The 14,388-nt window shown below is 38.9% G+C and overlaps 2 protein-coding genes across 2 annotated transcripts in view; one reads left to right on the forward strand and one right to left on the reverse strand.

Annotated features, from left to right (window-relative positions):
* Positions 1-501: 501 nt before the first annotated feature.
* On the forward strand, positions 502-6,733 carry LOC306945950 (tripartite motif-containing protein 59-like; the record flags this gene model as incomplete). The annotated part of the gene is made up of 9 exons (XM_079534848.1): positions 502-987; positions 1,186-1,272; positions 1,469-1,702; positions 2,552-2,574; positions 3,408-3,553; positions 4,364-4,449; positions 4,539-4,640; positions 5,539-5,647; positions 6,699-6,733. 9 exons carry the CDS (start codon positions 502-504, stop codon positions 6,731-6,733), a joined length of 1,308 nt encoding a protein of 435 aa, XP_079390974.1.
* Positions 6,734-11,375: 4,642 nt separating this feature from the next.
* Positions 11,376-14,388, reverse strand: part of DDX60 (DExD/H-box helicase 60) — a gene marked incomplete at both ends in the record, with an annotated part of 38,257 nt that continues 35,244 nt past the window's right edge. Inside the window, 4 exons of the mRNA XM_079534866.1 lie at positions 11,376-11,475; positions 11,584-11,646; positions 12,714-12,865; positions 13,806-13,948. Coding sequence (XP_079390992.1) covers positions 11,376-11,475; positions 11,584-11,646; positions 12,714-12,865; positions 13,806-13,948 — 458 coding nt within the window. The remainder of the gene's footprint in view (positions 11,476-11,583; positions 11,647-12,713; positions 12,866-13,805; positions 13,949-14,388) is intronic.

Below are 14,388 nucleotides of genomic sequence, written 5' to 3' on the forward strand. Positions count from 1 at the left end.
ATTAGCATTAACGAAACGCTAAACTTGAGCTACAGTCTTGCAAGCGTAATTACAGGTAACCAACTCACCTCACCGCTGTGCAGGGGAAAACGTTTCTCTCAGCCGCAGCGTTTTTCCCTCAAGCGCAAATCCCCCCGCACCGACCCCCTCATGGCAGCGGCCAGGGCGAAAACTTCGCGAAGGCAAACGCTCACAAAATGGCGGCGGTAAGGCAAACGGTCGGCAGGCGTCGCGTGAAAGGGCCTCTCGCGAGCGGCCCAAGCCCCGCTCCGTTTGGACGGCGCGCCTGCCAATCTCCCGCCTCCCCCAATCGGCTCCGTGCCCCGCCTCCTCTCCGCCCCGTGCCACTTCCGGGGAAGTTGGCGATTGCAGTGGGCGGGAGTTACCGTTGCCGCCGGCCGGATGGCGGCGGGGCCCGCCGAGCGGAGCTGCGGGCAGCGGGGAGAGCCGGGATCGGCGGAGATGGAGCCGCGGCCCCGGTCGCTCTTCTGCTCGTCGCAGATGGAGGCCAGTCTGACGTGCGCCGTGTGCCTGTCCCTTTTCGAGGAGCCGGTGACGCTGCCGCTCTGCTCGCACAACTTCTGCCGGGGCTGCGTGTTAGAGTGTCTGGCCTCGGCGGAGGCCGCCCGGCTGCAGCAGCGGGGCCACGGGCAGGTCCGCGGGGCGCGGGGGGGACAGGGACAGGGAGCGGACGGCGACGACGCGGCGGGGGCCCGAGTGTCGTGCCCGCTGTGCAGGAAGCTCTGCCCGCTGCCTCGCGGCGGCGCGGCCGCTCTGCCCGTTAACACCACGCTGGCCGAGGTGGTCAGGCTGTACCGCTCGAACGCGGCCAAGGCCGGGGGAAGCTGTCAGAAACACCCGGGCCGGCTGCTGCAGCTGTATTGCCGGATGTGCCGCCAGGCGGGGTGCGGGCAGTGCGTGTCTGAGGAGCACCAGGGCGTCTTTCACTCCATCAACCTGATCGACACGGTGTACCAGGAGGAGCAGGTGAGCCTGAAAACGCTACTTGAACGTAACAAGAGCACCGGGAAAGCAGTAAACGTTGTTAAAAAGCAGTAAATGGTGTCAGTGAGTCACCGCTTTTGTTTATATGCTGTAGCCCGTGATGTGGTTCTAGACAGCTTCTTAACGTGTTTATTTTATGGGGTTGTTGAAGTCATACTAAGTGTTGCTGTTGCCTTCCAGTTGAACTTCTTCAGCAGTCTAAAAGAAATGAGAATAATAAATGAGAAGCTGATGAATGAGATCTCCAGTCCTGCAGATGATACTGATGTGAGTTACGTGTGCTGGTTTTCTAAGTTGATAGTTTCATGTAATAGCTGGACAACAACACTGGTTTTTGTGATAGGATAAGCACAACACAGCGTGCTGGTACTTTATGTGGCACAGATGCATCCTGAACTTAAAGACATTGCTCTGTGTAGTCGTTGCTGTCGCATCTTCATCTGTTATGTTTTCATGCTTCTAGACGGTGCTGAACAATGAAGCAGAGATCATTGCGCTGGCATTTGGAGAAATTTCCAAAACTCTGGAAATGAAGAAACAGCAGTTGACAGAAGATCTTGAAAATCAAAGGCGTAAAAAGGAGAAAGAGTTTCAGATTTGGAAGAAAATGAAAGAAACTCACAAGAAAACCATTGAGAATCTTTTGAACGACTGTGAGAAGCTAGTTCATGAATGTGATCCTCAGCAATTCCTGGAGGTGATGATCTTTTTCTTTCTTTTTTTCTTCTCACTTGGTATCAGTCGTATAGCTGAGTTCAAATCCTGTGTAGCGCTTGATACGTTACGTAGTGGGATAAAGACTGGATCAGGAAAAGCAAATTTAGCCAATGACAGAAATTACTTGACACTCTGCTTCTTTATAGGGTACTTTTCATTTTGGAAACATTTGACAAGCTTTCTTTAAAGATTATCAGTGACACGTAGTGAATTCAGTAGGTGCTGTTTTCTTTACATTTAGAAGTGATTAAACTAATATTGACTATACAGCTTTTGATTTAACCCTTGCGTATTTTGCTGACAGCTATGAAAGTCAACCTCCTTCGTGCCAGAGGGAATTATTTTGATAGTTCTCCTGTCAGACGTGCAGAACAGTTTGACTGCTAAAAAATCAAAATACAGAGTATTTAAATCTTACTGTAATAGTATCCTAAGAGGTTTCTCTCACCAAAAACTACAAAACAGTCTTGCATTAGAATATTTACAAGGGTCTAAAATGATGACAGAACTGTCATTCTTTAATCAGTAATATTTTTTTTTACTTCAATGCTTTCATTTGTCTCTGAAATAACTTTTTTTTTTCCTTAATATAATATTAAAGGATAAACCATAGTCCAAGAAATATCTTTTTTGTGTGTTTGGCTGCTCTTTTACTTACTTATTTCACGTTAATAATAATGTCAGCAGCTTTATTTCCTACGGCCTTGTGAAATGAAGGCAGGAAGTTTAATCTTTGAGCTATTTTAAAAGCGCAGTAATCTTCTTTTGTGAATTGGAGGAAAATTCTCCAAATACATCTGTGTCTTATGAATTTTTGTTTTATTTATAGGTGGCCTGTGGCTTGAATACAAGGTATATGAATTTCTTTTCATGCTTTGTTAGTTCTGCTCTAACTTGAAGATTGAAAAGTAAGAAGGCAGTTCCTTTGCATACGGTCAGATACGTCATTGCACAGTGAGGAAGATGTTTATTAAATAAGACATTAATGCTTTTTAGACTTCTGGGTGCTCAGTGTTCAGAATTCTAGCAAATCTGTCAAATTCAGTGAAGGATTGTTTGTGATCACAGAGAATTGGCTCTCTGACCAAAATGAAGTGTAGGGATTTGTCAGTGTCACCCTATTTTTCTGTGTTGAGAACACTGAAGCGTCTCTGGAGTTCTTAGATACCCTGCATAGCTCTTAAAGAATATGTCTGGAGATTCCACAGTGGCTTCATTCTCTGTTTGCTATGCACATACCTGGAATATTTCTTTCTAAAGCTTTTTAATTACATCTGCTGCTTATGCGATGGCTTTCTAATCAGAGTTTAAACAGCAGCATTACAAGTGGAGTTCTCTAGAATGTCTTGTAGTACGTGCTAGCAGTACCCTCTGAAGAATGAGTACAAGTTAGATTCAGGCTATAGCAGATAATGCTTTAATAGTAGTTTCCAATCTTTTGGCTGAACGAGAGGTCCAGCTTTTTGCAGTTTGCATTGTGTATTAAACATATTTCAAATGATCTGTCAAGTAGTAAGTTTTAAGTTTAAAAAAATGTGGGAAACGACATTTTACTGAAGATTTAACGCTTTCTGATTTCTTTTTACTGATTTAATTACTTTTTCATTTTTATTAAGCAGCTGTAATCTTCTTGTTGGCATATAAGCCGTAAGAAACAGGTGTGTGTTTGTTGTTTACTTTTCCAGAATGAAAACTCAGCTTGACCTGATGAATATAGCATCCAGCTATAAAAAGCCGCCAGAGAACGCTCAGAAGAAAATGGATATCAAACCTGTGGTTAATGAAATCTTGGCTTTGAAGTTAGTGCCACTTAATGTGGACACAACTAAAGGTAGGATAGAGGGACATATTAAAAGAACGAGATTCAGAACTTCCCTCTCGTAATCCGCAACTTGTTGAATTGATTGTTCAAAAAGAATTGGTCTGCCTGGAGCATGCAAGAGTTAAGAAAGCATATGAGCAAATTAATGAAAGATAAATTGATCAAGGACGTGCTTCTAAATATACTTTGCAGATGGGCTTTCTCTAAAAAGTCCCTAATGTGTATTTCTGGAAGCTGGAGGAATAATTACTGTAATTTACCCGTGCAGCCATTGCAGCCATTGCTGCTGACTTGGAAGTTGCTTAAGTGCTCTTACCCTATCAGGACAGGTGTCTGCAGGCATTGAGAGATACTTGTCAGCGGGCCTCTGTATATCACAGAAGTTTAGCCAGGTGCTAGGATTCTGATTATGTCAGTATAATTTTGTTCTTACTTTGAATCTGTTTAGATAGAAAGGAACCCTTCAGTATACAAAAATAGGAATCAAATATTTATTTAGGTACGACTCTTAACCGTGGCAGCGTAGGTTTCTTGAACTTCTGGTTTTTTGTTTGCCAGTGTCCTTTTTAATGCAATTCCAGTATTAAGTGCCAGTGCCTTTCAGATGTTACCTGTAGCCAATATTTCACTGTCTGTTACCTTTTCTATTTAAGTATCTACTGATTTATTTTAAAGGTGTAAACTTATATTAAACCAGTATTCTCACTGCTTTATAAAAATAGTTTTCAGTTGCAACTGTTGTTTTTTTCTCCTGAAAATGATAGCATTATTTCCCATACTTTGCATGCAGCCCATCTCTTTTTTGTTTGTTTCTGATAGACCTGCCTGCTGGAGGAAATGAGAACTCAACAGAAAATATCGTAAACCAGTGGCAGGACCAGAAGAATACACCCAACTCATTTCTTGTAAGTTGTTGACTATGAGGCAGCAGCTCTGTATTTTGTTTTTTCTTATCAGAAAAGACATACAATGTCTGCTGCAAAATGTTTTTCAGCCAGTAGCAGGACACGAGGAAGCGCTGACAGACAGCGGTAGGATCTGTACTCGCCTCATGTCAATATCAGAAATGCCAGTGTTTCAAAACTTGAGTCACGAGGTACGATTGAGCATCTGTTGTAAGTATGGATAAGTTACTGTTTGTTGTGACACAACTTTCTTCCTGTACTTGTATACTATCTGTCTTAAGTGTTTTGCCTTTGATTGTCGTTTTTAATTTATATCTGTGTATTTTTCATCTAACTTTTCATGTCCACCTTTATCTTTCCGATACAAATCATCTTTTCTGTTCCTTGTTTGAAGATGAAATAATTTGCATGTGCTCTGTTTTCTGAAGATAGTAGAAATTCCTTACATTTGGACACCAAGCTGAGTCCAGTCGCTCTTTAGCATAATTTCCAATGATCTAGTTATACAGACAGATTTTTATTTCTTCCCACTTAATAGGAGTTACACGTGGGTGGCTCAGTGTCTAGTGTTCTGTACAGGAAGAAACTCGTTACAGTGAATGAAGTGTTGCTGGTAGTGATGTTCTGAGAACAGTAATAATGGCAAATGATTTTTTTTCTTTTGTTTTATTAATTGGAGAGCATCTACTTTCTATCCCATTGCAGACATGATTTAGCATAGTTAATTATATCCAGTAAAATACTAAATTGGTTGTCGAAGGTTGTTTTTCATGAGTTCTTAAGTAATTGCCAACATCTAAGCTAGTGAAGTTAGCTATTTCTGTGTTTGGCAGTCACCTGAAATAACTTTTCCCATATTTTTTTATCTTAATGCTTACTTTGTCACCGGGGCTTCATGCGTATCTTGTTCAATTTTTTTAAGGATTTCTTTTTCCATAAAAAACTTGTTCAATTAGCAGCAATGGAAAAATAAATCATAAATACTTTAGAATATATTTTAAAAGCCCTCTGGATCAAGCGAGTTTTATAACCTCTGCACTCACAAGTATCTGCTTTGCTTATTAACAGGATATTTTTCTGTACTTGCAGGAGCTGCGTTACAAATACTACATGGAACATCAGAATCTTAATAAGCTCAAGATACAAACTTTACCTGCAAGCAAAAAGTATGAGTTTGTGGCTGCTGAGGCTTTGAAGAGTAAGTCCTCAGGAATTCCTGTTGTATCTTCAACTACCAAAGCAAATAACATGGATAGAGTAAAAGTGGATACCCTGTCAAGAGAAGGTGGTATTGATAAGACAAGCTTTCCTGGAAGTAGTAATCGTTGCATCCCATCCACCAGTACTAGATTGTCTGAAACAAATGGTGACTTAAGCTTAGCCCATGAGAGAAGTTCAGAGGAAGCAGCCACTCCAGCCTTACCAGAAAACTCTAAAGACCAAGAAATTCAGGAAAATTTGCCAATGCAGTCATCAGCAGTTTCAATATCCAACGAAATGGACACAAATTCTAGTGTTTCATTGGGCTTAAAGCCAGCAGCATCAGTAGCTGTTACTGTTTCAAATTCAAATTTAGATTTTTCTGCTTGTGGCACATGTAGCAACTCATTACCTAGACTTACTAAAGATGCAGCTACATGTTCCTTGAAAGGCAGTAAGTACGCTTTCCCTAAATTTTATCTAGGAAGATGTGATCGTGAAGATAAAGCAGGTAACCAGTGCGAAAGCCAATTTAGAAAATGCAGCTCTGTAGCCAAAACCAGAGCTTCTGATGCTTCAACCGCTTGTCATTTAGAATCGGCAGGAAGTCAGAAAGCAGTTTATTCTTTTTCCAATGGCAGTTCAGAAAGACAATGTTTAGCAGCATCGAAAGTCAGTGATTCATTTAAGACTTTGTCATTACGTTCACTTTTTAACCAGTCTGAGAAGACATCTGACCTAAATGTGTTATCTCACATGGGAAAAAATACATCTCTAAAGAAAACTGCAGATGGTACGCTGAAACCATCTGTCTCATGGGAACAAAACACTAATGCCTCAGAGTCCATCACAACTGTACCTTGTGGTACTTCAGAAACCACCACTGCAGCTGGAGTGAATGTTATCTCTGAGTCCTCCCTTCTCCCCAGCAGTTGTGTATTTTCCTTCAAAAATAGCACTTTTCAGTTACTTCCAAATGAAATTGCTGCTGAAGATATTGTCAAAAATACCTCTGATTCCCTGACTTCCTCCTCTGTGCTTTTGTCTAGAAATGGTACTGACAAAACCAAGAAAGAAAAAATGAAGTCTCTTGGCAAAACACCTCAAAATCTAGGAAATTCTGCGTATCCAGTGTGTGCAGAGCCTGCTTCTAGACTCAGTCATCGAAAATGTGAAGGCTCTTCTTTTTGTATCAACTCACCTAAGAACATGGGAAGTACAGACATACTTGCTAATATTAATTCTTCCTTTACTCAGCCTTTATGTTCAGCAGTCCTTCCTGGTAACAGTGGGAATGCATCTGCCACTCTGCTTACTGTTACTTCAACAAAACAAGAAATAAAGGTAAAGCATCAAGAAAACAAAATTACTGCTGAAAGCAACAATTCCTGTCCCAGGAGGGAAGAAGAATTTGGGTCTGTGCCATTTCAGAACACGGCTTGTTCTGCTCCTGAAGCATGCAATGATTTGCCTTCGGTAGGTTCTGCGCTTGCATTAAGCGAGGCCAGAGAAATGTCAAGTGACAGCGATTCTGACACTGAAAAGCTCAGTCAGACATCAGTGTCCAGTGATACCAGCAGTGCATCAGAATATTTGTCTGTTACAGAAGACGAAGTGTCTGCTAGAAGAAAATCGGAGACATGAAGAGGGTGAAATGGAACACAGCTACACTTAAAATAGAATAAAATAAACGCCGCGTAACATATTAAACAGTGGGAATACCTGTCTTTTTATAGCTGTTCCTTATGGTAATCTTACCTGTTAAGGTATGTGGTAGAAACATAGCTGCTTATCAGCAAGTACCATGTGCTGAAGTAATTTTTTTCTAAAAATCCAAACTGAAAAACAATGAAAAATGTCATGTCTTCTTAAAGACTGAAGAATTGACCGCGTGCGCTGGATCTTTTACAAGCAGAATTGCCAGGAAGCGCTATGTGGGTATTATGAGTAGTAGGGAAACTCAGATGTCTCCAAGAGCAGGCTCAGTGAAGACTCGGTAGCAGGACAAAATATATTGCTCTTTCAGTACAGTAGCACTTGCACTAGGGTTATGGGATAGGAGGGCACTATCATTCTGTTGAGCATGGAAGAGCCATGGGGAAATAAAGGTTGTAGAAGACATGACTAAAAATGGTCTTTGATCTCCTTTTGACTGTATTCTTTTTCTGTGCTGTGTTTAATGGATAAGGAAGGTACAGCTCCTAGTTTACTTTCAATAATTTTATCCATTTGAAATTGGAATACTACCACATTTTTCTTGGTAGTCATGGAAGTATATCAGCTACACTTCTGCAGTGCTACATTTACGAAAAGTGATTTAAATTTCAGTTCCCTTTGGCAGCAATTTGGAAACTAGTAGATAAGTTCTAACTTGTTGTTTTGATGAGATTATTCAGAGGATATAGCTTTTAAAACAAAATCTCCTTCAATCTTCGTGCAACATCAGGGAAAAAGGAAATTGCACTTCTAACTGTGAGTATTAATTATGCAAAACTCATTGATTTTATTTATTTTTTTTTTATTTTGTGAAACATGGCACAGAGTAAAAATTGGGTCATTTCTAATTTATTCACCGTTCTGTTCTGATTTATTCACCTGTTCGCTAAGAGATGTGTGTGCTGTAGCTATTAGGAGATGTAGCTGGTAGTGCAGTATTAAGTTAAAGGTCCTTCCTTTAGTGTTTGCTTTCCAGCAAGAGCTGCTGCCAGATCTTACATAAATCCCCCATTATGTGGATATGTCAACGGGCAAGTTTTAGATCATCAATTCTGAAGCAAAACATTTAGTATCCCTTTGAAAGTTTTCAGTGGCATCTCAATTGTTCTGTTGGGTTTTTTGTTTGTTTTTTTTCCAAAGACTTCCAAGTTCACGATTTAACTTCACTTACATTCAAATCTGTGGGGCTTATCCATTTACTTACTGTGACAGAAACTTAGAAATACTTAAATTCATGTTTTCTAAACCAATTTTGTTTTTTTCTAAATTTTTGGCAAGAATTCACTAGCACTAGCACTGTCTTGGTGCTACTGCATTCCTCCATTGAATGGGCTGAAAAACAATTTCTAGAACTTCCTTATCTTCTCGTGGTGCCTGTGTTACAGTAAGGAAGATGGCAAAAATTCTGTATTGTTAGTGTTATCATTCTTTATGTTCATCCCTTAAGTGTTTTTTTCTGTTTTTTTTCTGAGAATTGGTGTACTTTTATCTCAAAGCATCTGTATGTTTTTTTCAGAATGCACAGGAGAGAAGTGTTTAAAAAGGTATTAAGTTAAATTCTTGTAAGGCCATTATATGCTGACAGTGGCAGTCCTCATGGATCTCTATAATGAAAACAGGAGCAGTGGAGATACACAGTCCCTTAGAAAACTTGTTGCTAGAGCATTGTATTTCTGAAAATGTGGGGTTAATTTTTTTATATAAAAAAAATTCTCTATGACAGGAATATTCAGAAACCCTGCTGAGTGTCTTTAAATTATGTACTTTTGTTGTATCTTCTGTTAATTTCCAGAATTTGCAGTGTTTCGTCAGTTTGATTAAAATTAAATTAGAAACTTTCCCTTTTAGTGGAAGGACATAATTGTAAAATGGTCAAGTGCATAAGCAGACTGTGATGCAGTTTTCAACCAGAGAAATTGTTGGTGCACAGTTTCAGTGCAGTCCTGAAGCTGACTTTTCAGGCATGGCAAATTGTGGTCTGAGGGGGTGAGTGACAGTTTGCACGTCAGCATTTTTCAGGTGAAACAGGGCAGTACTTTTGTATTGACCTTCTACTTTAGGTCATGGTAACACTGCAGCCCAGATAGGCATTAAATTAATAGACAACACATTTTTAATCTTTTCAAAAGTTGATTCCTTAGTTACTTCATCACTTTTAATCACTTAATTACTTTTAGACTTAGTTCTCTTCTGATATTGTACAAAGTCTTGTCTTTGTGATAGTCATCAAAGCAGCGAGGTGTTTCTGATGTGTTACTGAAAGAAAAAATAGACTGCTGTGCCTAAGGCTTGATAAGACAGTAGTCTTCAACATAAAATTAGTGTTCTCTTATACACATAAATCTGTTTTTTCATCCATAATTCACGCTACCTTCTCCAATATGGTTTATTCTGACTTGATTATTTGGTCAGTGAATTAACTGTATGCTAGCTATAAAGGTTACTCCATTAGGAAACATGTACATGGCAATATATAAATAAGGGCAGTTTTACTCTGGCTGCGCAAGACTTGCCTGTGTAGAGCACAACTTGCCAGATGGTAAAGAGTTTTATTAAGTGGTTTTTTTTTTCCACATTGCATTGAAGAGTTATCTGCCACTATGTTCAGTTCTAGTCCTAATTTTTATTTCATATGTTTTTAAAAATGCAGGAAAACTTCAGTCAGTTAACAGTAGTTCAGCAGCACGGCCTGTCTATTTACTTTCTTCCTCAATATCCCCTACACAACACATTGTACTTGAGAATTTAATGTTGCTTAGAGAGATTTCAAGTCAAAAACTTCATCAGTGCTAAGCTTATGAGCACCAGAACTAGTTAATTCAAAAAAGGATTCTGCTTTGTTCTTAGTATATACATTTTACTTATTCTCTATCAGTAATAACTTCGTTCAGTTTGTTGACATTGAAGAGGTTTTAGATGCCCCCACCCTGGAGACATTCAAGGCCAGACTGGATGGGGCTGTGACCAACCTGATCTAGAGGGAGGTGTCCCTGCCTGTAGCAGGGGGTTGGGGCTAGGTGATCTTCAAGGACCCTTCCACCCCCAACCATTCTTCATTCAGTGGCTATGAAGGATGCTTTCAAAGCTTTATTATCCCTCTAAACAGTGAGTGGATGTTGTACCTGTAATATGCTGTATGCACAGCTATATATTTAGACTACAGGTAGACAAAAATCTGGTTAAACTGAAGAACTATTAACACATGAAAAAGTTTGTTTTTTTTCCCCCCTGTAAAAACAACCACCCAGCTACCAACTATAGAAATAGAAAACACTTCAGTCAACTTTTGTTACAGAGAACTTGGTGAAGTGCTACGTTAACGGTGCCTTTGATCTTTCTTAATCTTAAGGGTGCAACAGGTAAAAAATGAGGCAACTTAAGGTACAGAGCATGTTATTAAACTTTATTTCGATACAAGCTTCTTTATACTTAAACTTTTGTAGACTACAGCTGCAGTCAGACTTACGAGCTTCTGCAAACGTTCATGATGGTACTACATATTAAAGCCATATAAAATCAATAGAACAGTTGATTTTATTTGCATTGCCAAAGAAATGAGCTGAAAGTTTCCAGTGCTTTCCTACTTGCAGCTAGTAAGGTTAGCGCCTCAGCATTCTTACACTCATTCAATACATTTGAGAACTGTCTTAATTTAAAACACTGAAAAGAAAATCTGCTTCCACAATGTGCAATTACCTACTTTTGAAATACATTAAAGCTATAATGTAATAGACATTAGAATTACTAAAACAATAATATGACAAGATCAATTTTCTGTGCTAATCTTTCATTTTAATAGTGGGCTTTACTAAAATTTTATAATGAAATACATCTGAACATTCAGTCACTTTCTAATTTAAAAGATAGCCAGTAGTGTTTGTATGGTAAGAATATGATATAGTACTGGTTTTTAGGTTTGTGTTCTTTGATTTTTGTTGGTTGTTTTTTGTGGAGGTTTTTTGTGTGTTACACCCCGCCCTACACACAGTCATCCATTGTAACCAAAAGACTCAGACTGCTTTAAGTTTACTTTCGTAGACTTCTCCCAGTTTTTGAAATGCCAGTAGAACATGATCATTTGGATCATCGCACAGTTCGCTCAGTGAGGTTCTATTTTTTACAAAAAGAAAAACAAAAAAGCATTATTTCACTCTTCAGTTTTTTTTGTTTGTTTTTTTTAAAGTAGTAAATATTCAAAGCACATGTTGGTCATCATACCGTATGGACTGAATCAGGAGTACAAAATCCTTGAGGAGGTAGTAGGCATCTCCTTCATTTAACCTGAAAAAAAAAACAAAATGTGAAATGGTTTTCATCCTACTGCTTTGTTAAAGCCTGCCAAGTCAGTTGAGGTGCAAAGAATGTGTTGAGCAGCCTCGAATTCAGATGTGCTAGTTCAGTGGGGTCACTGCAGAGTAACTGTAAGCTTTGCGTGTAATAGTGCTGTGCAGATGTGTGCTTCTATAGCCATACTAAGCTGTCATGACTCATGGTTGGAAAATAAATTTATTAATATTGGGATATATCTGGAACAACTAAGTGTTCCAAAGCTAAACAGGAAGGCTGTTTGCTTCAGATGAAACTGCTGACTAATTGGAGTAGGAGACAGAGAAGAGTAGCTCTCCGCTCATGTCTAAGATACTATACAAAGAGGATCACTACATGGTGGAATGCAGCTTAGGAAATCTCAGTTCCTAGTCATTAAGAATACCATGAGTATTGTATTGACAATAATGTATTTTTTTGTCTTTTGATAATGTAGCATTCATGCCAAATTTGTACAGAGAGCAATTCATGAAATTTTATGTTGTCTCAGGAAGCAGAGAGAGGAGGTATTCACAAAACTTAATAGGCTTTGAGAATGAAGGCAAAATGAGAGAACAGTAATTGAATTGTGAGGGCAAGTTGCCAAATACTCAAAGAAGATTAAGAAAGGAGGAAGCGTCGAAACAATATTAGTACTAACTTTGAATCATTAGCAAGTTTTGCTTTGCTGGAGTAAGACAAGCTTCTGTAATGACGATCTTCCTCTACACCAGAGTTTGTGGTTTTGATCAAGTAGTACTTTGATTAAGCTGGCGCACCTCAAAATAACCTATCACTCCAGTAAAGACTTTGCATCTATCTTACTGTTTTGAAAATCCATCTGGCGCTTTACAGACGTTATCATTAGAATTTACTGTTACCTGTGTTCTGTGTTCATTGTAACATTCAGCTCTAACTGTATTTAATATATATATTGCATTCCTAAATTCCTGAAAGAGAAGGCTTTAAAAACAAAAAGGTGTACTTATACCACATTGAAAGCAATGATACTGTTTCACTATATTAAAGATGGCAGTGCATACCAGTTATCAGTTGCCACAGCAATCAAGGAGCCGTGCTTATAGAAGTCTAGCGCGTATGCGTTGAGTGGCAAGCTTCTTCCTTGTTTATCATACTTCTTCAAATGAAGCAGAGGGCAGTTTCTGATATTAATTCCAAGGGAGCGTAGTACAGCCTGAAAAAAAAAAAGCCTGCTTAATAACTTGGTTTTTTTGTACGTTCTGTGCCACAAACGTAGAAGCAACTACAGCCCCACAGCTGACACACTCCGTGTTTCTAATCCTGTGCAAGTCAAAATACCTGCACAAGTACACAAAGGCCGTAGATGGAAGCTATCTTGCTCAATTCACTTACAGTGCTTTACAATGATCCGTGAATAATTTATCTAGGCTGCTAGATTTCTTGAGTTCTACATGGGAACTTTTCCATAAGTATATGCTATGTATTCAGACTCTCTTGCTGATATTTTCAACATACCAGCATTATGCACGGCACATCTTAAGGGTGAAAGTGAATTACAAAATCCAAATTGTAGTCATTTGAGTTACCTTATTCTAATCAGAAATGCTGTGATAACTCCCTAATGCTACAAGACGTGTTGAAGGGCACAGCAAAACGCAAGCTAACAGCAAACACGCTGATTTGTATTACACTTTACATATTTCATGTTTTCTCACATAATCTCTAAACGAATAAAGAAAGAAAAGCTCAATGCAATAATGCATGCGTTACTAAGTTTCTTGAAACCACTGCATAATTGAGTGTATTTTTAAAAAAAAAGCAGAAAAAGCCTGGAAGTGTATTTTAAAGCTGAACTTTCCATAAACTGAATAATTAACTCAACAGCCAAAAGAACAGAGATCTTTTTCTCAGAAAGCAAACTGCTTTTTTTTTTTTTTTTTTTTATTTTTAAACACCCATACGTTCTGTGTTTCTTGCGTTGTTATAATGTGGTGCTAATCAGTGCTGGTTCTTCTGAGTCTGTAATTTGTTTTTCCTAAAGAGAAATCCTTAAATCCTTGAGGCCTGCATGGTGAACAGAGGGAAGAAGATGGTAATAAAACATTGTTATTCAAAGGTAATCAAATTCTGCCCTTTATTAAACAATAACTTACGTTATTAACATTCTCCCCATGAAATAGATCATCATCAACCATTCCGGATATACACGCAAAAGGTGAGACAGCAGATATGCGCTTGGTGTTGTCCATCAAATAAGATGCTAGTTCAGTGCTGTGCCATTTTTCAGATGAGAAATCTAGATGGGAAGTTCCAAACACAACAACAGCTACAATACAGACACAGGCAGTTCCAGCAGAGAATTTTAAAATAAGCATGTTTGAGATTTATCCGCTAATGGTAGTAAGAGTAGTTAATCTTCTAAGCTTAAATCCTTCATCGTGTTTGTTTGTTCTTATGAGGTTCTAAGCAATTGATCACAGTGCATAAGAAAAGGCTTTCTCGTGATGAGGGTAACTGCATCTAAATTCTCCTCCCCTTTGTATGACTTAACCTTTCTCCTTGACTTGTGAATTAACAGCAAAACCTAGGAGAGTGCTTTTTCTAGTTACAGGTTTTATTGCATCCTGTGTTGAAGAAAAACAGCTTAAATAGAAACTCTCTTTCCAAATGGCTAACAATTTTACTTCTTGAACTTCACTTCTTGAACTGCAGCTTTTTCTGCTATTTCTGATGCTG

Source organism: Tetrao urogallus (assembly GCF_951394365.1).
Source record: "Tetrao urogallus genome assembly, chromosome: 4".
NCBI lineage: Eukaryota > Metazoa > Chordata > Aves > Galliformes > Phasianidae > Tetrao > Tetrao urogallus.